At 48.4% G+C, this 23811-nt stretch overlaps 1 protein-coding gene across 2 annotated transcripts in view; it reads right to left on the bottom strand.

Annotated features, from left to right (window-relative positions):
- Window positions 1-23811, bottom strand: part of YTHDC2 (YTH N6-methyladenosine RNA binding protein C2) — a 272381-nt gene that overhangs the window by 150238 nt on the left and 98332 nt on the right. For both annotated transcript variants that reach the window (XM_069752951.1, XM_069752942.1), the window contains 2 exons: window positions 12704-12860; window positions 1860-1967 (listed from right to left, as the gene is read on the bottom strand). In XM_069752951.1, the coding sequence (XP_069609052.1) occupies window positions 1860-1967; window positions 12704-12860 (265 nt within the window). The remainder of the gene's footprint in view (window positions 1-1859; window positions 1968-12703; window positions 12861-23811) is intronic.

The raw sequence follows: 23811 nt of genomic DNA, 5'->3' as shown, positions 1-23811 counted from the left end.
AAATCTGGTGCTCAGTTCCTTATACCATACGCAAAGTATCCCACCCCCACTTTTAAGATGAAGGTTTAGGTTATGTGCACACGTAGGCCGGTCCTCTGCGGGTTCTCCCGCAGCGGATTTGATAAATCTGCAGGGCAAAACCGCTGCAGTTATCCCTGCAGATTTATCACGGTTTGTCTTGCAGTTTCCGCTGCGGGTTTTACTCCTGCACTTGCTATTGATGCTGCATATGCAGCATCAATAGTAATGTTAAAAATAAAAAAAAAAATGGTTATACTCACCCTCTGACATCCCCATCTCATCGGCGCTGCACGCGGCGGTCCGGTTCCAAAGATGCTATGCGAGCAGGACCTTCGTGACGTCACGGTCATGTGACCGCGACATCACCGCAGGCCCTGCTCACATAGCAACCTGAGAACGGACGGCCGAGTACAGCACTAGGAGGTGAGTAAATCATTTTTTCTTTTCTTTTTTTTTACCACAAAAATGGTTCCCAGGGCCTGGAGGAGAGTCTCCTCTCCTCCACCCCGGGTAGCAACCGCACATTATCCGCTTACTTCCCGCATCTATGTGTGCAGAATCACTGCGATTCTGCACAAAGAAGTGACATGCTGCGGATTGTAAACCGCTGCATTTCTGCGCGGTTTTTCCCGCATGTGCACAGTGGTTTGCGGTTTCCCATTGGTTTACATGTTTACTGTAAACGTAATGGAAACTGCTGCGGACCCGCAGCATCAAAATCGCAACGTGGCACATAGCCTTAGGCTACTTTCACACTAGTCCGTCTGTACGGGCTGTCGCAAACCGTCGGCCCGACGGACAATGTGACTGATTAGCACAACGTGGGCAGCGGATGCAGTTTTACAACGCATCCGCTGCCCATTGTGAGTTCCGGGGAGGAGGGGACGGATGTGACGTCTGGCAATACATCGCAATGCGTCACTAATGCAAGTCTATGGAGAAAAACCGCATCCTGCGGGCAACTTTGCAGGATGCGTTTTTTCTCCAAAACAACGCATTGCGACGTCCGTCACACGACGCTAGTGTGAAAGTAGCCTTAGTTGTACACCCAAAGATATTATTTTGGATATGATATATGCACCTTTAAAATATGTATTAGCTTTTCGTTTTATTTCAAATCTATTCATGTTGCTCTGTCTTTTAGGGTATGAGCACAAGTAGAATGGTCCACTGCGGATTTTTCCGCAGCGGATTTGATAAATCCGCATTGGAAAACCGCTGCGGTTTTTACTGCGGATTTATCGCGTTTTCTATTGCGGTTTCCGCTGCGGATTTACATCTGCAGTTTTCTATTGGAGCAGATGAAAAACGCTGCGGATTCCGCAAAAGAATTGACATGCTGCGGAAAATAAAACACTGCGTTTACGCGTGTTTTTTTCTGCAGCATGGGCACAGCGTTTTTTTGGTTTCCCATAAGTTTACAATGTACTGTAAACTCATGGGAAACTGCTGCGGATCCGCAGCAAAATCCGCATCGTGTGCGCATACCCTTAATGTTCACAGTGACTCCTGAGAAAATTTAGAAATTCCCTTCTTTCCCACAAATCTCATCCATATTGTCTCCTTAGATTTCCATTTCTTCCTTCCCACACCTCTCAGCTGTAATGTCTCCTTAGATTTCCCTTTGCTCTACCAAAATGATTGTTCTCAGTCACTGCAGCCTGCTGTGTGACACCCGGAGGATGTAGCTGCAGGATCAATCACTACACTCCACTTGTATCTTCTAGTTGTTGTTTTTTCGTGTTTTTTAACGTCCTACTAAACTTGTATATACAAAATGAGTATGTCATGCACTAATTCGCTACGTAGAAATAAGACTAAGGAGTATCATCACTTACCACACTGCTTCTCTTTCTTGTATGTCAGCATGTCCTTATTTCTGTATCCCGTAGTTCTTAAAATATCCTCTAAAAACAGTTCTTTTACTTCAAAGGGTCGGCCTTGTACTTCAGGTCACAGAAACATAATAGGTGAAAACCATAAGCACTTTTTTTAGAAATAAAATTAGAAAGCATTAGCTCTAAAGACGGATTCGACTCCCCCCACCCTCCCTCCACATCCGACTACATGAGCTTATGCATTGGCGAAACAAAAAATAATTGACTATTCCTTATCTTATGGGGAAGGCAGGGTCCCATTGATGAGAATAGGACCTGTGCATAATGCCTATGGAGCATCGGATGGTGACTATGCAACCATCCTGCCCACTCTGCAGTTGCGTCTCTCAGCATCCGATGTCAGACCCAACAGCAGAATATAAATATCCCAAATATCTGGCACTATAACATAATTAGGCAAGACTCTAAGAAGAATACTACCAGCACTCTATGCACTGTATAATCTAAAAAGTGTCTGGATTTTACAATCCCAATATAAGGTACAAGTGGAGATATATTGTACAGCTGACTCTGAATACATAAAAGATACAACCAAGTATTTGACAGACCTGCTGGCCACCTTCACATTCCCGATTTTCTTTATTGTATGGGTTATCACAAGTGTAAAACAGCACCAGAAATCACCAACAAAGAGGCCAATCCCCAGCTACAATCCAACAGCACTGTCCACAGCTTTCTTTAAGTACTCAGCAAATTTATAAGGAGCCAATTCATGATGAAGGCTTTCCTACTGCCATCTACAATACTTCGGGTACAATGACAGTTGTGCTTAATCAGACTTTGCAATGTGACCATTAGCAAGAATGAAGTCTTCCCATAAGTAAAATTTCCAGTTACAAAACAAGGATTCCTGTATTGCCACTGGCACGTCCCATAAAAATTAAAAAGTGTAACAAACTATTTTGTTAAAAAAAGAAACTGGAAATCAAAAGAGATTAAAATAGGGATTTTTGTGCACTCACCGTAAAATCCTTTTCTCCGAGACACTCATTGGGGACACAGGACCGTGGGTGTATGCTGCTGCCACTAGGAGGCTGATACTAAGTAAATACAAAAAGGGTTAGCTCCTCCTCTGCAGTTTACACCGCCCACTAGCACCGGATAATGCCAGTTCGTAGCAAAGCAGTAGGAGATTAACATGATTTAACCGTAGGAACAACATGTCAGAAACTAAAAACACTCATCATAGGCAACAAGCCAAAACAAGGGTGGGTGCTGTGTCCCCCAATGAGTGGCTCGGAGAAAAGGATTTTACGGTGATTACACAAAAATCCTTATTTCTCCATCGCCACATTGGGGAACACAGAACCACGGGACGTCCAAAAGCAGTCCCTAGGTGGGAAATAACCCAACAGCGTAAACTTATGGCACCTGCTGTCTACAGGTGCGCTACCGCTGCCTGCAGAATACATCTATCCAGGCTTGCATCTGAAGATGCCCGAGTATGGACATTGTAATGTTTTGAAAAGGTGTGCAGGTTAGACCAGGTCGCAGCTTTGCAAACCTGCTCTGGAGACCCTTGATTCCGAATGGCCCAGGAAGCACCCACCGACCAAGTGGAGTGTGCCCTGAGGCTCGCAGGGATAGGCTTGCCTCTGACGCGGTAAGCCTCTTGAATAGTCGACCGAATCCATCTGGCGATTGTCGACTTAGAAACAACCAGTCCCCTCTGGTGTCCTGCCGGGAGCATGAACAGAGCATCCGTCTGTCGAAAAGATGCCGTCCTGGACACATACTTCCTGAGAGCTCTAACAAGATCCAAGGAGTGAAGAGCCTTCTCCACGCGGTGCGCTGGAGTAGGGCAAAGAGATGGAAGTACGATATCCTCATTGAGGTGGAAGGAAGACACCACCTTCGGGAGGAAAGTAGGGGACGGTCTGAGGACCACCTTGTCCCGGTGGAACAGTGTCCTACAGGAAAGGGCAGCCAACTCCGAGACTCCTCTGATCGAGGTAATAGCGACAAGAAAGGTCACCTTCCATGAAAGAAGAGATAGATCGATGTCCTGTAACAGCTCAAAGGGAGATTCCTGCAGGACGCCTAGGACCAGATTAAGGTCCCAAGCCTCTAGAGGCGCTCTGTAGGGAGGCATGACGTGAGAAACTCCCTGAAAGAACGTTCTGACCTGAGGCATGGAAGCAATTTTTCGTTTAAAAAGGACTGACAAGGCCGAGACCTGCCCTTTAAGGGAACTCGGCGAAAGTTCCAAGTCCAGACCGGATTGGCGGAAATCCAGGATGGTAGGGATGTTGAAAACCATCAGAGGGCGACCTCTGCTTCTGCACCAATCAAAGAAGATCCTCCAGGTCCGATGGTAGATGCGCGATGACATCGGCTTTCGGGCATTGATCAAGGTGAACAACCTGCTTGAGTCAGAGCCCAGTATTCAATGGCCATGCCGTCAAACACAGGGCCCCTGAGTTCTGGTGGTAGATCGGGCCCTGAGAAAGTAGATCTGGACGATCTGGTAGGCGCCAAGGAACATCTGCGATGAGCTGGACCAGCTCTGCATACCACGCCCGGCGAAGCCAATCCGGGGCGATGAGAATTACCGGAACACCCTCTGCCCTGATCTTTCTGATGACTCTGGGAAGCAGAGGCAGGGGGGAAACAGGTGATGCGAAACTGACTCCAAGAAAGGACTAGCGCATCTGCCCCAATTGCTCTGAGGTCCCGGGAGCGGGCCACAAACTGGGGTACCTTGGCATTGAACCAGGAAGCCATCAAGTCTACGTCCGGAGTACCCCAACGAAGGCAGATTTGTTGAAATATGTCCTGATGGAGAGACCACTCTCCTGAGGCAAGACCTTGCCGGCTGAGGAAATCTGCGGCCCAATTCTCCACTCCTGGAATGTGAACGGCCGATATGACCGAGAGATTGTTTTCGGTCCAGAGAAGGATGTGCTCTACCTCACGCATTGCAGCTCTGCTGCGGGTGCCCCCCTGATGATTTATATAAGCCACGGCCATGGCATTGTCCGACTGGATACGGATGGGGCAGCCTGCTAGGAGATGATGGAACCGCTTTAGGGACAGCCGAATCGCACGTATCTCCAGGATATTGATTGGATGACGAGACTCATGATGAGTCCAGGTTCCCTGCGCAGTGTGATGGCGAAAAACCGCTCCCCAGCCTAGGAGGCTGGCATCGGTAGTGACTACCAGCCAATGGACTGGGAGGAAGGACCTCCCTTGGAGAAGAGAGGATCTGAGCATCCACCATTGGAGTGTCTGCTTGACCCGAGGAGAGAGAGGACACAGGCGGTCAAGGGAAAATGGATTCCCGTCCCATGCATCCAGCAGAGCGTGCTGGAGGGGACGGAGGTGTAGTTGCGCAAATGAAATCGCCTCCATTGCGGGCACCATCTTCCCGAGAATCCTCATGCCGAAACGGTTGGAACAGGGAGACGGCTGAAGAAGCTTCCAGACCCCCTTTTGAAAAGACCTTGTCCCGAGGAAGAAGCACCAACCCTAAGGAGGTGTCCAGGGTCATGCCCAGGAAGGAGATCCGTTGAGCTGGGACAGGAGATGACTTTTTTAAGTTGATCAACCAGCCAAGCCGAGAAAGAGTATCCAAGAAAATGCGGATGCACTTCTCGCAGGCTCGGAAAGATGGGCCTTTGACCAGCAAGTCGTCTAGGTAGGGAAGCACGACTAGACCCCGAGAATGCAGAATCGCCATGACCGCCACCATGACCTTTGTGAAAACTCTGGGGGCGGTATCGAGGCCAAAAGGCAAGGCCGTGAACTGAAAATGTTCCTCTCCGACGGCGAAGCGAAGAAACCTTTGGTGAGGTGGGAAGATTGGGATGTGGAGGCACGAAACCCGGATGTTGATGGATGCTAAGAATTCGCCTTGTTCCATCGAGGCAATGACGGAACGGAGGGATTCCATCCTGAAATGATGGACTTTGACAAATCTGTTCAAGAGCTTTAGGTCCAGGATGGGCTTTACTGTTCCATCGTTTTAGGGGACCATAAACAGATTTGAATAAAAACCGCAGTCCCTGGGACAGGGACAATCACTCCGTTTTTTCGGAGACTAAATGGCCTGGGAAAAAACCAGAGCGCGCATTCCCGCTTCAGGAGGGCGGGAAGCGAAAAATCGGGTTGGAGGGGGAAAGTAAAAATCGATTTTGTAACTGGAGGACACCAGATCCCTGACCCACTCGTCGTGGACGACTGCGAGCCAGGCATGACGAAACAAGAGAAGGCGTCCGCCTACTTTGCTGGTGTCTTCTTCTTAGAAGAAGAAGGCTGGGGTCTGGATCCCCTGGACCTCCAGGAATGGTTGGGCCTGTATGAAGCCTGAGGGCTTTTGTCTGTGCCGGTGCAGTGCCCCGAACCACGGGAACTGGCCGAGGAATGCCATGCGTAAGTTCCACGAAAGGGCCGAAAACGAGCCTGCTGCTGTCGTCGGAACGGTTGCCTGAATCTCTGCTGGGGGAGGAAAGTACTTTTTCCCCCAGTAGCGTCTGAAATCAGTATGTCCACCTTTTCACCAAATAGACGGCCACTGAGATATGGCAGAGAGGTGAGGGACTTTTCAGATGCAGAATCCGTTCACCAGTTCCTCAGGCATAGGGCTCTCGTAATCGCCACAGCGTTTGAAGCCATAAGTGCAGTGCGTCTAGGGAAGCGTTTACTAAGTAATCTCCCACCAGGGAAATTTGATTTGCTACCTCCGCTATGTCAGAAGGAAGACTACTGTTTTGAAGGGCCTTATGCAGAGAGTCTGCCCAACAAGTCACGGCTTTGGCTACCCAGGTAGCAGTGAAGGAGGGAAAGAGTGCCGAGCCTGAAGCCTCAAAAGTTGAACTGACGAGACTGTCAACTAGGCGGCTCGTGGGATCTTTGATAGAACATCCGTCCGGCACGGATAGGATAGTTTTAGAGGATAAACGTGAGACAGGAGGATCCACAGGAGGGGATCCTGTCCATTGTTTGCAGAGATCAGGAGAAAAAGGATATTTGGACTCCAGAGATCTCTGGCCCTGAAAGCGTTTGTCTGGACGCTCCCTATGTCGCTGGACTATGTCCTGGAACTCCAGGTGATTGGCAAACACTCTGTGAGTACGTTGGGTCCTTTTGAAAGACACCGAGTTATCCGTACTGGAGGTCGCCGGTTCCTCATCAACCTGAAGGGACTGGTTAACGGCTTCGATGAGACTATCTAAAGAGCTCTGAAACCCTGGAGAGTCCAGATCTAGAGACCCATCAGACTCAGGATCAGAGTCCTGGTCAGAAGAGGTGCCTGGGGAGCGAGAGCGGAAAGCGGAGCTAAAGGACGCCGAGGCACCAGAGAGCCTGGGGGACGAGCTATGGACGAGCTTCCTAGATGACCGCTTATGCTTTGAATAAGAGCGGCCCCTGCAGGCTGAAGATTCCGCAGCCGTAGGGGAAGCTTCCTCAATAGGCGGGTTAGTTGTCCTGCTCCTGGTTGGATCCTGGAGGGACTCGATGGCTTTAGTCAAAGAAGCCATAGACTGCGAAAGTGACAAAGCCCACTCAGGGGGACTGGTCACACCGCGGGCTCGTTTGCGGCGGGGGGCTCCTGACCGCATTTAGGGTCACAAGCAATACAGAGCGGAGCAGTATGCCTGCTTGGTAGCGCAGCCTGACAGGAGGTGCAAGAAGTGAAGAACACTGTATGTGTTTTTGCTGACTTTTTGTGTTTGGGCAGAGACATGTTGTCTGTTAACCCCTTAAGCCCCTAGGGTGGTTTGCACATTAATGACCGGTCCAAATTTTACAATTCTGACCACTGTCCCTTTATGACTCTGGAACGCTTCAACGGATCCCGGTGATTCTGACATTTTTTTCCCCCCGAGACATATTGTACTTCATGATAGCGGTAAAATTTCTTTGATGTTACCTGCGTTTATTAGTGAAAAAAACCGACATTTGGTGAAAATTTTGAAAATTTCGCAATTTTCCAACTTTGAATTTTTATGCCCTTAAATCACAGAGATATGTGACACAAAATACTTCATAAAGTAAAATTTCCCACATGTCTACTTTACATCAGCACACTTTTGGAAACAAAATTTTTTTTGTTAGTGAGTTATAAGGGTTAAAAGTTGACCAGCAATTTCTCATTTTTACAACACCATTTTTTTTTTAGGCACCAGATCACATTTGAAGTCATTTTGAGGGGTCTATATGACAGAAAATAACCAAGTGTGACACCATTCTAAAAACTGCACCCCTCAAGGTGCTCAAAATCACATTCAAGAAGTTTATTAAACCTTCTGGTGCTTCACAGGAATTTTTGGAATGTTTAAAAAAAAAAATGAACATTTCATTTTTATTTTTTTTCACAAAAATTTACTTCAGCTCCAATTTGATATATTTTACCAAGCGTAACAGGAACAAATGGACCCCAAAAGTTATTGTACAATTCGTCCTGAGTACCCCGATACCCCATATGTGGGGGTAAACCACTGTTTGGGCATGTGGCAGAGCTCAGAAGGGAAGTAGCGCCATTTGACTTTTCAATGGAAAATTGGCTGGAATTGAGATGGGACGCCATGTTGCGTTTGGAGAGCCACCAATGTGCCTAAACATTGAAACCCCCACAAGTGACACCATTTTGGAAAGTAGACGCCCTAAGGAACTTATCTAGATATGTGGTGAGCACTTTAACCCACCAAGTGCTTCACAGAAGTTTATAATGTAGAGCCGTAAAAATAAAAAATAGTATTTTTTCACAAAAATGAACATTTTTTATTTTCCCAAGGGTACCAGAAGAAATTGTACCCCAAAAGTTGCTGTGCAATTTATCCTGAGTACGCTGATACCCCATATGTGGGGGTAAACCACTGTTTGGGTGCATGGCAGAGCTTGGAATGGAAGGAGCGCCGTTTGACTTTTCAATGCAAAATTGGCTGGAATTAAGATGGGGTGCCATGTTGCATTTGGAGAGCACCTGATGTGCGTAAACATTGAAACCCCACACAAGTGACACCATTTTGGAAAGTAGACCCCCTAAGGATCTTATCTAGATGTGTTGTGAGAACTTTGAACCCCCAAGTGTTTCACTACAGTTTATGACACAGAGCTGTGAAAATAAAAATTCTTTTTTTTTTTCCACAAAAATTATATTTTAGCCCCCAGTTTTGCATTTTCTCAAGGGTAACAGGAGAAATTGGACCCCAAAATGTGTTGTGCAATTTGTCCTGAGTACGCTGATACCCCGTATGTGGGGGGGGGGACCACCGTTTGGGCGCATGGCAGAGCTCGGAAGGGAAGGAACGCCATTTGGAATGCAGACTTAGATGGAATGGTTTGCAGGCGTCACATTGCGTTTGCAGAGCCCCTAATGTACCTAAACAGTAGAACCCCCCACAAGTGACCCCATATTGGAACCTAGACCCCCCCCCCCCCCAAGGAACTTATCTAGATGTGTTGTGAGAACTTTGAACCCCCAAGTATTTCACTACAGCTTATAACGCAGAGCCGTGAAAATAAAAAATCATTTTTTTTCCTACAAAAATGTTTTTTTTAGCCCCCAAATTTTTATTCTCCCATGGGTAACAAGAGAAATTGGACCCCAGTAGTTGTTGTCCAATTTGTCCTGAGTACGCTGATACCCCATATGTTGGGGTAAACCCCTATTTGGGCGCATGGGAGAGCTCGGAAGGGAAGGAGCACTGTTTTACTTTTTCAACGCAGAATTGGCTGGAATTGAGATCGGACGCCATATCGCGTTTGGAGAGCTCTGATGTGCCTAAACAGTGGAAACCCCCAATTCTAACTGAAACCCTAGTCCAAACACACCCCTAACCCTAATCCAAACGACACACCCCTAACCCCATCTCCAACACACCCCTAACCCTAATCCCAACCATAACCCTAAGCACACCCCTAACCCTGACACACCTCTAACCCTAATCCCAACCATAAATGTAATCCTAACCCTAGCCCCAACCCTAACGGGTAAATGAAAATACCGTATTTTCCGGCGTATAAGACGACTTTTTAACCCCTAAAAATTGTCAGAAAAGTCGGGGGTCATCTTATATGCCGGGTACAGGTGCACGGAGCAATCCTGGATGGTTCCCAGGGTCTGAAGGAGAGGAGACTCTCCTTCAGGCCCTGGGATCCATATTCATGTAAAAAATAAAGGATACAAATAAAAAATATGGATATACTCACCCCTCCGCCGGACCCTGGCTCTGAGCGCTCCAAGCGTCTGCCTCCGTTCCTAAGAATGCAGTGAGTGAAGGACCTTCGATGACGTCGCGGTCAGGTGAGAGCCTGGCGCTGAGAGCCAGGGTCCGTCGGAGGGGTGAGTATGTACATATTATTTATTTTTATTCTTTATTTTTTACATGAATATGGATCCCAGGGCCTACAGACCCTGGCAACCACACGCCGTATAAGATGACTGGGCGTATAAGATGACCCCCGTCTTATGCGGCGGGTATATCCCAAATTCCATATTTTATATGGAAAAGTTGGGGGTTGTCTTATATGCCCAGTCGTCTTAAAATACGGTAAATACATTTTTTAAATTTTTATACTTTTCCCTAACTAAGGGGGTGATTGAAGGTGGGTTTGATTTACTTTTATAGCGGGTTTTTTAGCGGATTTTTATCACTGGCAACCGTCACACACTAAAAGACGCTTTTTATTGCAAAAAATTTTTTTTTGCGTTACCACATTTTGAGAGCTATAATTTTTCCATATTTTGGTCCACAGAGTCATGTGAGGTCTTGTTTTTTGCGGGACGAGTTGACATTTTTATTGGTAACATTTTAGGGCATGTGACATTTTTGATCACTTTTTATTCCGATTTTTGTGAGGCAGTATGACCAAAAAACAGCTATTCATGAATTTTTTCTGGGGGGGCGGGGGGGTTATACCGTTCCGCGTTTGGTAAAATGGATAAAGCAGTTTTATTCTTCGGGTCAGTACGATTACATCGATACCTGATTTATATCTTTTTTTATGTTTTGCCGCTTTTATACGATAAAAACAATTTTATAGAAAAAATAATTATTTTTGCATCGCTTTATTCTGAGGACTAACTTTTTTAACTTTTCGCTGATGATGCTGTATGGCGGCTCGTTTTTTGCGGGACAAGATGACGTTTTCAGCGGTACCATGGTTATTTATATCAGTCTTTTTGATCGCGTGCTATTCCACTTTTTGTTTGTCGGTATGATAATAAAGCGTTGTTTTTTGCCTTTTTTTTTTTTTTTACGGTGTTCACTAAAGGGGTTAACTAGTGGGACAGTTTTATAGTTACAGACGCGGCGATACTAAATATGTGTACTTTTATTGTTTTGTTTTTTTATTTAGATAAAGGAATGTATTTATTGGAGCAATATTTTTTATTATTATTTATTTAGGATTTTTTTTATTTTTTATACACATGTAAATATATATTTTTTTTTTTACTTATTTACTTTGCCCCAGGGGGAAGGGGAACATCACTGGAAAGTGACAGATCGCTGATCTGACAAGTTGCTGTGCAATGTGTCAGATCAGCGATCACACAGCACAGCAGGGAGGCTTCCAGGTGCCTGCTCTGAGCAGGCGCTTGTAAGCCACCTCCCTGCAGGACCCGGATGCAGCCCCGCGGCCATTTTGGATCCGGGGCCTGCAGGGAAGAGACACTCGGTACAAGGTGAGCACATCGCCTTGTACCGAGGGTCTCAGGGAAGCCCGCAGGGAGCCCCCTACCTGTGCAATGCTTCCCTATGCCCCCAAAACACTACGATCATGTTTGATCGCAGTGTGCCGGGGGTTAATGTGCCGGGGGCGGTCCATGACCGCTCCTGGCACATAGTGCCGGATTTCAGCTGCGATAGTCAGCTGACAACCGGCCACGATCGGCCGCGCTCCCCCCGGGGACTAAATTAGCGGTGCCCGGCCAAAAGATGCAACCAAGCCTACGGTGCGCTCGGGAGCCCCCCACCCCTGCTAAACTCACCGCTTAAGGTCCTCGGAAGGCGAAGTATGAGGTGAGGTGCAGTCAACTTTGATTCGCTGCCCTCTTGATGAGGGGGTGGTCAGGGGCTGAGGAGCTCCATGCAGCACCACTGTTCTTCAGTGGTGGTGCAGAGGGAGAGCGGCCGGACTGTGCTCATGGGAAGGTGGCCTCTGTGTATCCTAAGTGTTCGCTCCCCTAGGATTTCACAGGGCTAATCCACGGCTGAACATCCCACGTCGCAGGAGAGGGTACAGGGAGTAAACTCGCTGTGCTCGCCTGTTGATGTTTGGGGGAGATCGGTCCCCTTAAAAGGGTCCGCTGCCCCATCATCCTCTTGTGCAAAGTTAAAAATAAAGTTAAAAATAAAAAATAAAAAACATCTGGAGAAAAACAGACGCTGTGTGCCTCCTACGGACACTAAGCAAGAACTGGCATTATCCGGAGCCAGTGCGTGGTGTATACTGCAGAGGAGGAGCTAACGCTTTTTGTATTTACTTGGTGTCAGCCTCCTAGTGGCAGCAGCATACACCCATGGTCCTGTGTCCCCCAATGTGGCGATGGAGAAAATAATATAATGCAATGTGATGGCACAGGTGATGCCTTAGACAATCATAGCCGAGAACATAAAACTTCACTAAGTTTCACGAAATTGTCAAGAAAGCAGAGCAAAATAAAATGCTAACATAAAATGCAGAAGACCGTACATAGCATAAAGGATAGAGATCTGAGAAATGAATTACGGTAATATAAAAGCCATATGATAAAAAAAATAAAAGCCAGATGGTAAGGATTATTTGGACATTTATAATTTGAATGACAAGGTTCCATTTGGAAAGCTACTTACTGTACAAGACCGGGCACCCTCCAAAGTATCTCAAAAACAAGTTTACGTCCAATGCAGCACTGGAGAGAATCAGTTTCAAAGTTGGATGTTTCTGAATTAAATCTCGGAGTTTAGTTAGCAGGAAGTCGCTGAAACGATCACGTTCATGAACTTCATCCTATTACGTGAAATAAAATTGAAAACAGCTCAGCAGCACAATCAACTTACAGAAATTATGTGGAAATTGTAATAAAGTTATCACATTGTGTCATTCCCCTGAATTAGACTGGTGAAAAAGTAGTACCATCTCTGCCTTGTCTATGGCGAGTCTGAATGTTTCAGACAGTCTGTTCCCCACTCCTGCAGCTGCTTACTTTGCAGTAATGTTTTAGAATGTTACTATGAAGTAAAATGCGGACCTCAGTTTCTGTCTTTGCAATGAAATCTTAGACTGTCACTGCAGAGTAAAATGCAGACCACCCAGACATTTAAAGTGTGGGTTCAGTACAGAAGCAGTTAAATAGGTTTTATAATTTGATAAAGTAATAAATCGCTAGAATAAGTCATGAGTTTAAGCTAAGTGAGTGTCCCATTTCTGAGATCTCAACTGAGCCTTAAAAACAAGGGGCCACAGCACCAGCAAAGTGACTTTTTTGCTGCAGAGGTGCCTTGTCCACAGCTGTACGGGGGAACTGCAGCTCAAATGTATTCTAGTGAATGTGACCAGATACAGTTCCCCACAAAGACATAAATTCTCCCCGTTCTCACGATTAGTGAGGGTCCTAGAGGTTAGACCACCACCAAAGTGAATGCATGTCCTATCAATAAGTTATTATCACTGCTCTAAAACATTAATACCCTTTTTGAACATATTTTATGTAAAATAAAAAGATAACGTATTTGTCCTATTTTAAAGGGGCTATAATTAACATGCTTGCACACTAATAGGACAACCTCTTGTCAATGTTTGTTGCTGTGAAAATAAATACACTTATACTCACCTCCTATGTTAGCGCCATCCCACCGGTATTGGCACTCACACTCCCGAGGTTCACGTGTGGTTGTTATGAAACATGAGCCCTACGCACTCTTCTTCTTGATTACTAATACGTCCGAAGGCAGGACGGTGATGCCAATGTCTTGAATGCAGTGAAGGATTTTAATGTGCAATACATACAGTAGTCACATCACAAACGTTTTGGTCTGTCAAGACCTTCATCAGTGTGCAAATAAATTAGCCTTGATATGTGCAGTAGCCACAAATGTAATGGTAGGCAATGGAACGGGTATGATGGTGGTACGACAGTTACTTCATATGGAGGATCAAAAAGGGTGTGAGGGGGCATATATGCCTCGGGACGCGGTGTTCACCGCTTGTCACGGAGCCTACTAACAAATTAAAATTCTTCACTGAATTCAAGAGAGTGTGCCCGCTCTTCTATATCACATTCTACGGTTTGGGAACCTACCGGAGGGCACCTTCATCTCTGACTGTGCTAGCAATTTTCCTGTTGTAGTGATGCCATAACAACCGCATGTGAACCCCGCAAGTGCTGACGCCGCTGGAACTACGTCGTCACCAAAGGCAAGTATAAGTGTTTTTATTTTCATGTGACAAATATTCAAATAGAGAATAGGTTGTCCTCATAGTTGACAAGCCCTTTAATTTATTAAATCACTAGTATTTTTGTCATTTATTTATAGGATCTTTGCAATGCAGTCATCTGACGGATTCTGCACTGACTCCAACTTGTTTCTCTGAATGAAACGTACTACTGCCCTGAAGATAACATCACAGGGGAAGAAACTACAGGAGGCGTTGAGGAGCATTGCCAGACCCAGAGACGGGGAGTGGAGATTCAGAGAAACGGAATAAATTGAAAAATCTTGGAAAATTTAGCTTTTCCGTAATTAAGTAATTAATTGTTCCAATAGGCAGCAAAAATATACATCTTCATAAACAATTACATCAAAAATACACTTGTGTATACATATATTCATCTATGATTAATATATCTCTATCTATAAAATAAAGTATTAAATAAAGCTCTGCAGCTTTAATGAATAAATAACATGAGACTGTAATGGTGTCCTACTTATAATGCAGCTGCCCTATGGAACAACCAAGAAATCACTGCATCTGGATTTACTGGGCAAAATGAGAGCAATAAACAAGACTGATAGAAACTGCCATGTGACACTAGCGACATTTTAATTATTAGATCGATGGTGATGAATTTGATTGTGGCAAGAACATCAATCATCACTTCATGAAACAAACAAATATAAAGTTCAAGGTGTCCTTAGGCTTCATTTACAATACCCTGCATGATCCCAACCACGGCAGTACATCATTACCAGCTTGTAGAGTTTGAGGCTACATCTGCTTTACAGATAATGATCGCTGTAAATATGGATTGAATTTTTATTTACAATGCTTATTTCCTTTACCTAATGGAAAAAATCCAGAGCTGCCTCCTTATAGAGTGGTTCATAAAGTTTTATCATTTAAGAAACAGGAGCAATGTAACGTTAGTGTGGGTTTTTTTTTCTGTTAACCAGTTCAAGACCAGGTACATTTTTTTTTGTTTTTTTGTTTTGTTTTTCGGAAATGTGGTTTAAAGAGAGGTAAATTGTTTTCTCGTTTGGATATTCAAATCATCTTTGCATCTTTTTTTTGCTATATATGGGGCATAAAATTCAATGACACTCATTCTCTTTTTTTAGGTTTATATCGGGAGGTATCGATGGTAAAAAAAAGAATAATGGCAAATACGTGTCTTTTTCCAATTTTTTTTTTTATCTGACGACAAAAGACTACTAAAATACATTTATAAAGTTTTCCCATGGGGCAGGGCTAGTAACAGTGATCTGGATTTGCAGTATTTGTTTTTGTTTTTTTTTTCTTTTTTTATCTTCCATTTTATTTTTTTATTTACGGTAAATGTATTTTTCATTTAGTTCATATATTGTGCCCCGTGTAAGGTTAAAATAGCATTTCAATATTTAAGTACTTTTTTTTCTTATTTACCCTGTACCTGGGGCTAGTATATTAGCCCCAGTAACAGTAGAGATGCAGCCTCCTGGCTGCTTTTCAGGGCCAACTGCATCTCCTAGCACCCAGGTTATCCCATTCCCTTCTTACACCCAGTTAAAAAATGACCTCACCACTGGGTCCGGAGGAGGAAGCACAGTTAGTGCTCTGTATACAGTGGTAAGGAAGGTGTAGACGGTAATGAACAATCTGTGTCTTCTCTATGGAAAGTCTGGTTGTCTCCGTCACGTGGATCCCTGCTTCTTCAGCAGGATGTGCATATGTACTGCAATGTAGCAACATATTGGAACCTCAACATTTATGGTCTATAGGCATTTTGGAAGTACCGTATATACAGTACTAGTGTATAAGCTGACCCGAGTATAAGCCGAGGCACCTAATTTTGCCTCAAAAAATGGGAAAGCTTATTGACTCTAGTATAAGCCAGGTATGCATTGTCCCTTAATCCCTATTCTGGTATGCATGGCTCCTTATTCTCATCCTTGTATGCATGACTCCTTATCACCATCCTTGTCTGTATGGCTCCTTATCCCCATCCTTGTCTGTATGGCTCCTTATCCCCATCCTTGTCTGCATGGCTCCTTATCCCCATCCTTGTCTGCATGGCTCCTTATTCCCATCCTTGTCTGATTGGCTCCTTATTCCAATCCTTGTCTGCATGGCTCCTTATTCCCATCCTTGTCTGCATGGCTCCTTATTCCCATCCTTGTCTGCATGACTCCTTAACCCCATCCTTGTCTGTATGACTCCTTATCCCCATCCTTGACTGCATGGCTCTTTATCCCCATCCTTGTATGTATGGCCCCCATGAGAAAAGCATAAAAAAAACATCCAACTTACCTTCCCTGAGCGACCTCGTAGCATCTCGTACCGGTGCTAGCAGCTCCTGAAGCCGTGCGATCACGTATCCCCGCTCATTAAGGTATTGAATATTCACCTCTTTCCACGCCTAAGTGAGTGGAGAGAGGTGAATATTCATTACCTTAATGAGTGGGCAACCTTGATATCCCAGCAGCTGCTTTAAAGCCGGCGACTGCTGCCGACACTGTGCATGCTATAAGAGAAATGAATGTTCACTGCAAATGCAGTGAATATTCATTTCTTTTTATCAACGGGCACATGCTTTAGACGCAGCAGCCGGCTTCTGCCTCCTGTCACCCGCTGATCCGCTGCTCCCCCATCCCCGTCTTCTGGGACAATGACTTCTGTATAAGCCAAGTGTGGCATTTTCAGCACAAAAAAATGTGCCGAAAACCTCGGCTTATACACGAGTATATACAGTAGTTAAAGATCTGCAGAATAACAGGATTTTTGGTTGCTTACCGTAAAATCTGTTTCTTGAAGCCTCCATTGGGGGACACAGGAACCATAGGTGTATGCTGCTGCCACTAGGAGGCTGACACTATGCAAATAACAAAATTAGCTCCTCCTCTGCAGTGTACACCCCACCGACTGGCATTAAACTCTTCAGTTAGTGAGAAAGCAGTAGGAGAAAGAACAAGGTTGAAAAACCATAACCACAAACTTGAGAACTGTAAACGTGAGAACAGTCAGAGAACATATAACAAAAACATTGGGAGGGTGCTGTGTCCCCCAATGGAGGCTTCAAGAAACAGATTTTACGGTAAGCAACCAAAAATCCTGTTTTCTTTATCGCCTCTCATTGGGGGACACAGGAACCATGGGACGTCCCAAAGCAGTCCCAAGGGCGGGAAAAACAGACTTCCATCAGGTCAGAGGACTCACCACTGCCGCCTGCAGGATCCTTCTGCCTAGGCTGGCGTCCGCCGATGCGTAGGTATGGACCTTGTAAAATTTGGCGAACGTGTGGATGGAAGACCAAGTTGCCGCTTTGCACAGCTGTAGGGCGGAAGCCCTGTGGTGCACCGCCCAGGAGGCGCCGACTGCCCGGGTAGAGTGAGCCTTAATCCCAGGAGGGGGCACTCTGTTCTTGACCCGGTAAGCCTCCAAGATTGCCATTCTGATCCATCGAGCAATAGTCGCTTTAGAAGCCGGCTGGCCTCTGCGCGTGCCATCAGGAATGACGAAAAAGGAATCCGTCTTCCGGAAAGTGGACGTTCTGTCCAGATAGATCCTCACAGCCCTGACAAGATCCAGCTTGTTCAATGATCGCTCCAGAGGATGAGTCGGAGCTGGACAAAAGGAAGGTAGAACGATGTCCTCGTTGAGGTGGAAGGTGGAAACCACCTTAGGAAGAAAAGAAGGTGGGGGCCGGAAGACCACCTTGTCCTGGTGAATGACCAAAAACGGAGGACGGCAAGACAGGGCCGCCAGCTCGGAAACGCGGCGAATGGACGTGATGGCCACAAGAAAGGCTACCTTCCATGATAAAACTGATAGAGGAATCTCCCTAAGAGGTTCAAAGGGAGAAACCTTCAGAACGTCCAGTACCAGGTTTAGGTCCCATGCCTCCACAGGGGCCCTGTACGGCGGGACGGCGTGGGCTACCCCCTGAAAGAAGGTCTTAACCTGTGGCCGAGAGGCCAAGGTCTTCTGAAAGAGGATGGAAAGCGCAGAGACCTGACCCTTCAGAGAACTAAGAGCCAGGCCCGAATCCAGTCCTGCCTGAAGGAAGGCCAAAAGAGAAGGCAGGGAAAAAACCATAGGCGGAAGGCGGTTGGACTCGCACCACCGGAAGTAGGCCTTCCAGGTGCGGTAGTAGATCCTGGAAGACGAAGGCTTCCGAGCCTGAATCATGGTGTGAATCACCCGGTCCGAAAGGCCAGACGCTCTCAGAACCGCGGTCTCAACAGCCACGCCGTTAAACTGAGCGACCGAGAATTCGGGTGGCAGATCGGACCCTGGGACAGCAGATCAGGCCTGTCTGGAAGGCGCCAGGGAGCGTCCGCGAGAAGGTTGACGAGCTCCGCGAACCAAGCTCTCCTGGGCCAATCCGGGGCGATCAGGATGACCGGCACCCCTTCCGCTTTGATCTTCTTCAACAGTTTGGGAAGTAATGGAAGGGGTGGGAACAGGTAGGGCAGCTCGAACTGTGACCAAGGAATGGCCAGAGCATCGACGCCCACTGCGAGAGGATCGCGGGACCTGGAGACGAACTGCGGAACCTTCCTGTTGACTCGGGACGCCGTGAGATCCACATCCGGAGTTCCCCATCGAAGACAAATCTGATGGAAGACCTCCGGATGTAAGGACCATTCCCCTGCCGCGAGGCCCTCGCGGCTGAGGAAGTCGGCGGCCCAGTTTTCCACGCCGGGGATATGCACCGCGGATATCACCGGAGCCGTTGCCTCTGCCCAAAGGAGGATCTTGGATACCTCGGCAAGGGCCAAGGAGCTCCGAGTCCCCCCCTGATGGTTGACATATGCCACAGCCGTGGCGTTGTCCGTCTGGATCCGGACTGGAAGGCCCGAGAATCCTTTCCCAGTGGCGGAGGGACAGGAAGATGGCCCGAATTTCGAGGACGTTGATCGGCAGAGATGACTCCTGCAGCGACCAGCGGCCCTGGACCGTCAGGTGGCGAAAAACCGCACCCCAGCCGAGCAGGCTGGCGTCCGTTGTCACCACCTGCCAGTGAACTGGAAGGAAGGACCTGCCCTGGGAGATGAGAGGTGACGTCAGCCACCAGTTGAGAGACCGCCTGACCCGAAAGGAGAGTTTGATCGGTCGATCCAGGGAGAAGACCGACCTGTCCCACTGAGACAGAATGGCTTGCTGAAGGGGTCGCGAATGGAATTGGGCGAAGGGAATCGCTTCCAATGTAGCTACCATCCTCCCCAGAACCTTCATGGCCGAACGGAGGGAGGGAGGTCGAGGACCCTGGAGCAAGCGTATGTCCCGAGAGAGAGTGGATCTCGTCTGTGGGAAGGAAGACTCTGCTCTGACGAGTATCGAAAAGCATGCCCAGAAAGATGATGCGCTGAGAAGGAATAAGGCAGGACTTCTTCCGGTTTACCAGCCACCCGAAACAGGCTAAGGTGTCGAGAACAATGGACAGGCTTTCGTGGGCCTGAGCGAAGGACGGAGCCTTGATGAGGATGTCGTCGAGATATGGAAATAGGACCAGGCCTCTGACTCTCAAGATGGCCATCAGCGCCGCCATGATTTTCGTGAACACTCTTGGCGCGGTTGCGAGACCGAACGGCAGGGCGACGAACTGAAAATGATCTCGTTGCACTGCAAAGCGCAGGAAACGGTGATGTCCGGGAAATATCGGGACATGGAGGTAGGCGTCCTGGATATCTATTGAGCATAGAAACTCCTGAGCCTCCATGGAAGCAATTACTGAACGAAGGGATTCCATCCTGAAGTGTCTCAGGCGAACTCTCCTGTTCAGCAATTTGAGGTCCAGAATGGGGCGAACTTTGCCGTCTTTTTTCGGTACCACAAAAAGATTCGAGTAGAAACCCGTGAAGCGTTCCTTTTCTGGGACAGGAACGATTACCCCGGATTTGAGCAGAGAAGCGATGGCGGAGAAGAACCCCGGAACTAGAGCGGGGTCTCTTGGAGGACGGGATTGGAAGAAACGATCCCGAGGTCGGGAAGCGAACTCTATTTTGTATCCCGAGGATACAACTTCCCTGACCCATGCGTCCTCTACTGCGGAAATCCAGACGTCCCTGAAAAGGAGAAGACGGCCGCCCAATCTGGGAGTTGGGCTGGAGTCTTGCCGAGAGTCATGCCGAGGTGGATCTTCCAGTCCTGGGCCTGGAGGATCTACCCTGGGAGAAACGAGGACGCCAGGACAGAGTGGGCCTAAAGGACACCGCCTTCTTCTCTTGACGTGCCTGTGGCCTCTGTTGCTGCTGGGAAAAGGAGTTTGACGCAGCGAAGCGACGAAAAGGCCGAAAAGGACGAAACTGTCGTCTAGGAGGAGGGCGACGAGGCTTAGCCTGGGGGAGAAGAGAACTTGTACCCCCGGTGGCGTCCTTAATTATTTGGTCCAGCTGGGAACCAAAGAGGCGAGAGCCCTGGAAGGGCAGACTAGTGAGGGACTTTTTGGAGGACAAGTCCGCCTGCCAGGCCTTGAGCCAAACGGTCCGGCGGATGGCAACGGCATTGCTGGAAGCTTGAGCCGCACAAGACGCGGCATCCAGGGAGGCGGAAACCAGGTATTCACCAGCATGGGACATCTGGTTGGCAAGTTCCGCTAATTGCGCGGGAGGCGCCCCATCCAGGATACCCCGCCGAAGATCCTTGGCCCATTTTGAGATGGATTTTGAAGCCCAAGTGGACGCAAAAGCTGGACATAGAGCCGCTGAAGCCGCTTCAAAAGCAGATTTCGCGAAGGATTCTATAACTCTATCGTTAGAATCCTTCAGAGATGCTCCGCCGGACAGAGGAAGCACCGTGTTGGTGGACAGCATGGAAACAGGGGGGTCCACCGAGGGAGATGCCGTCCAATTGGCGGTAAGTTCTGGAGGAAAAGGATATAACACACCCAGGCGTTTTCCCCTCTGAAAACGCCTAGTGGGGTTCTCTCTCTCTCTCTGGACACGATTTCCTCGAATTCAGGATGAGGAGCAAAAAATTTTGAAGGTGGTTTGGCCCGTCTGAACGAAACCGCCTGATCTGCGGGTTCCGTAGAGGGATCCTTGATGCCATATGTTTGGTTTATTGCCCCAATGAGGTTCTGGACTGTCTCACTCATGGTGGCGATTTGGTTAGGATCCAGCTCCGAAGTATCCTCCGAAGGCGCATCAGATAATGCCTCGCCTGACTCAGGGGAGGAGGATCGGTGGGACACCAACCGCGGGGGAGGGCCGAGTGGCGAGATGGAGCGCAAAGAGGACTCAGACCGACGTTCCTGTCTGGACCTTTTGTGGCTAATCAAGGAGGGCCCGGGCGGCGGTTCCTGCGACCCGCTGGCCACTGCAGGGGTCTGCAGGGGTAACCGATCCAGCGCGGACACTAGGGTTTGAGATACCCGTGTTAAATCGGCCACCGATTGTGACAGAGAGGCGGCCCAGCCTGGGATGGGGGGATCACTCTCGGGCGGAACAGCCGGGGGATCCTGGGCGGTGGGAACAATCGGGTTGCTGCAGGACTGACACAGCGGGGAGGACTGACCTGAGGGAAGTTTGCTGTTACAGGACGAACATGCAAAGTACGTGACTAAGGCAGAAGATGAAGAGGTAGGGGGACGAGAGCGGCCCCCTTTAGAGGTAGACATTTTTAGGGACCCTGAAGATGCCAGTGGGTTAGGGGACAGTGGGCAGAGGGGGGTGTCAGTCTGCAGTGCAGCTACTCACGGACCCGGTCCTGGAAGATGTCCCACTTGTCCTCGGTGGAGAACTTCCCTGAGGTGCTGATTCTGCGATGCTGAGCCACAGAAGATGCGAGTGAAGTAGCGTGGCGCGCTGCGTGAGGCACTGCGAGGGCGGCTGCTGCTGTGAGAAGCGGTGCTCACCGGCCGAGGGACCCACGAGGAAGGGGGTGGAGCCAGACGCAGAGGCGCCGGTGGGCAGGGCGCAGTATGTCGGGCGGGAAAAAAGCCCGCCCGCAGAACCGGAAGTGAGGAGCCGAGAAACCGGAAGTAGGCCCCGGCCTAAGCCGGGACCTAAATTAGAGACCGGCGCCGCCGGAGAAGGGAACCGCGGCGCCGGAGCAGTGCGCCGCAGCGACTGAGAAGAGCGGCAGCCTGCCAAGGCTGTCCGGGAAAACGGAACTGGCAGGGTCGCGGCGCCAGAAGTAGGCCCCGGCAGAAGCCGGGACCTAAATTAGAGGCCGGCGCCGCCGGAAATTCGCGGAGAATCGCGGCGCTGGAGTGCCGCCGGAAAATCGCGGCGCCGGAGCGCCGGAGAATCGCGGCGCCGGAGCTCCGCCGGAGAATCGCGGAGCCGGAGCGCCGCCGGAGAATCGCGGCGTCGGAGCGCCGCAGAAAGTAAGTGGCACGGCATCCTGCCAAGGACGCCGTGCAGACACAGGACGCATTGTGGCCCCCGAGCAGAGAGACCGCAGGGGGAAGCGGCGCGGCAGCCTGCTAGGCTGTGACTCTGTAAGGGGCTGTGCGGCTGCAGGGAGAGAACTGCGGCCGCTAAGGAAGAAGAGCTTATGGCTGTCCCTGGGATCCCTCTAAAATAAACGCCATGAGGGAGGACAGGGGAACATCTGGAGAAAAGATCCCGGGGGAATGGAGGGGAAATACTCACCTAAACATCCCACGCCGTTACTGACCTGAGGGGGATGAGACGTCCATGGAGCTGTGATGGACGTCCTCGTCTCCTCCAACCGACAGGCTCTGGTAGGCGAGTGGGTGAGGGACGGAGCCAGGACCGGACTTCTGAGCACGCTTCTGTGCTAGGATCTTGGTCCTGGAGAGGGATCTATGAGGATACGGGGTGGCAGTACACGCCGTACTCATAGTCCGCATTGTGGGAATACAGGTGTGACTGCTCACCCTGTATCCCTCCGGAAAAAACCTGAAAAGAAACGACGCACATTGAGGTAGATAAGGGTCTAATGAAAGACCCGTGTCCACCTCCTACTGACACTAAGCTAAACTGGAGAGTTTAATGCCAGTCGGTGGGGTGTACACTGCAGAGGAGGAGCTAATTTTGTTATTTGCATAGTGTCAGCCTCCTAGTGGCAGCAGCATACACCTATGGTTCCTGTGTCCCCCAATGAGAGGCGATAAAGAAAAACAAACTCAATAACTAGGATATTAGAGGAGCCCTACAAATCTGCAGCATATACATATTGGGTGCAAATTAAAGGGAACCTTTCACCCCCCAGGGCCTATTAAGGTAAAAGAGTCACCTTCAGCAGCACTAAGGCTGCATTCTGTGAAGGTGGCTCTTATGTTTAGTATCCCTAGGAATGCAGACATAATCGCTTTCCAGGGATTCAAGTTTGAGGAGGCTAATTTGCATATTCCAGGTGCCTTCTGGGAAAGCGAAGAGTCTCCCTAAGCTAGAAGATCGTTGGGTACAGCCGGGACCAGCTGCTTGGGAAGAATCACCAAACCAGGGATTCAAGTTTGAGGAGGCTAATTTGCATTTTCCAGGTGCCTTCTGGGAAAGCGAAGAGTCTCCCTAAGCTAGAAGATCGTTGGGTACAGCCGGGACCAGCTGCTTGGAAAGAATCACCAAACCAG

Source organism: Ranitomeya imitator, chromosome 1 (genome assembly GCF_032444005.1).
Source record: "Ranitomeya imitator isolate aRanImi1 chromosome 1, aRanImi1.pri, whole genome shotgun sequence".
NCBI lineage: Eukaryota > Metazoa > Chordata > Amphibia > Anura > Dendrobatidae > Ranitomeya > Ranitomeya imitator.
The sequence above is the reverse complement of the archived record's forward strand: the minus strand, read 5'-3'. Positions and strand labels throughout refer to the sequence as shown.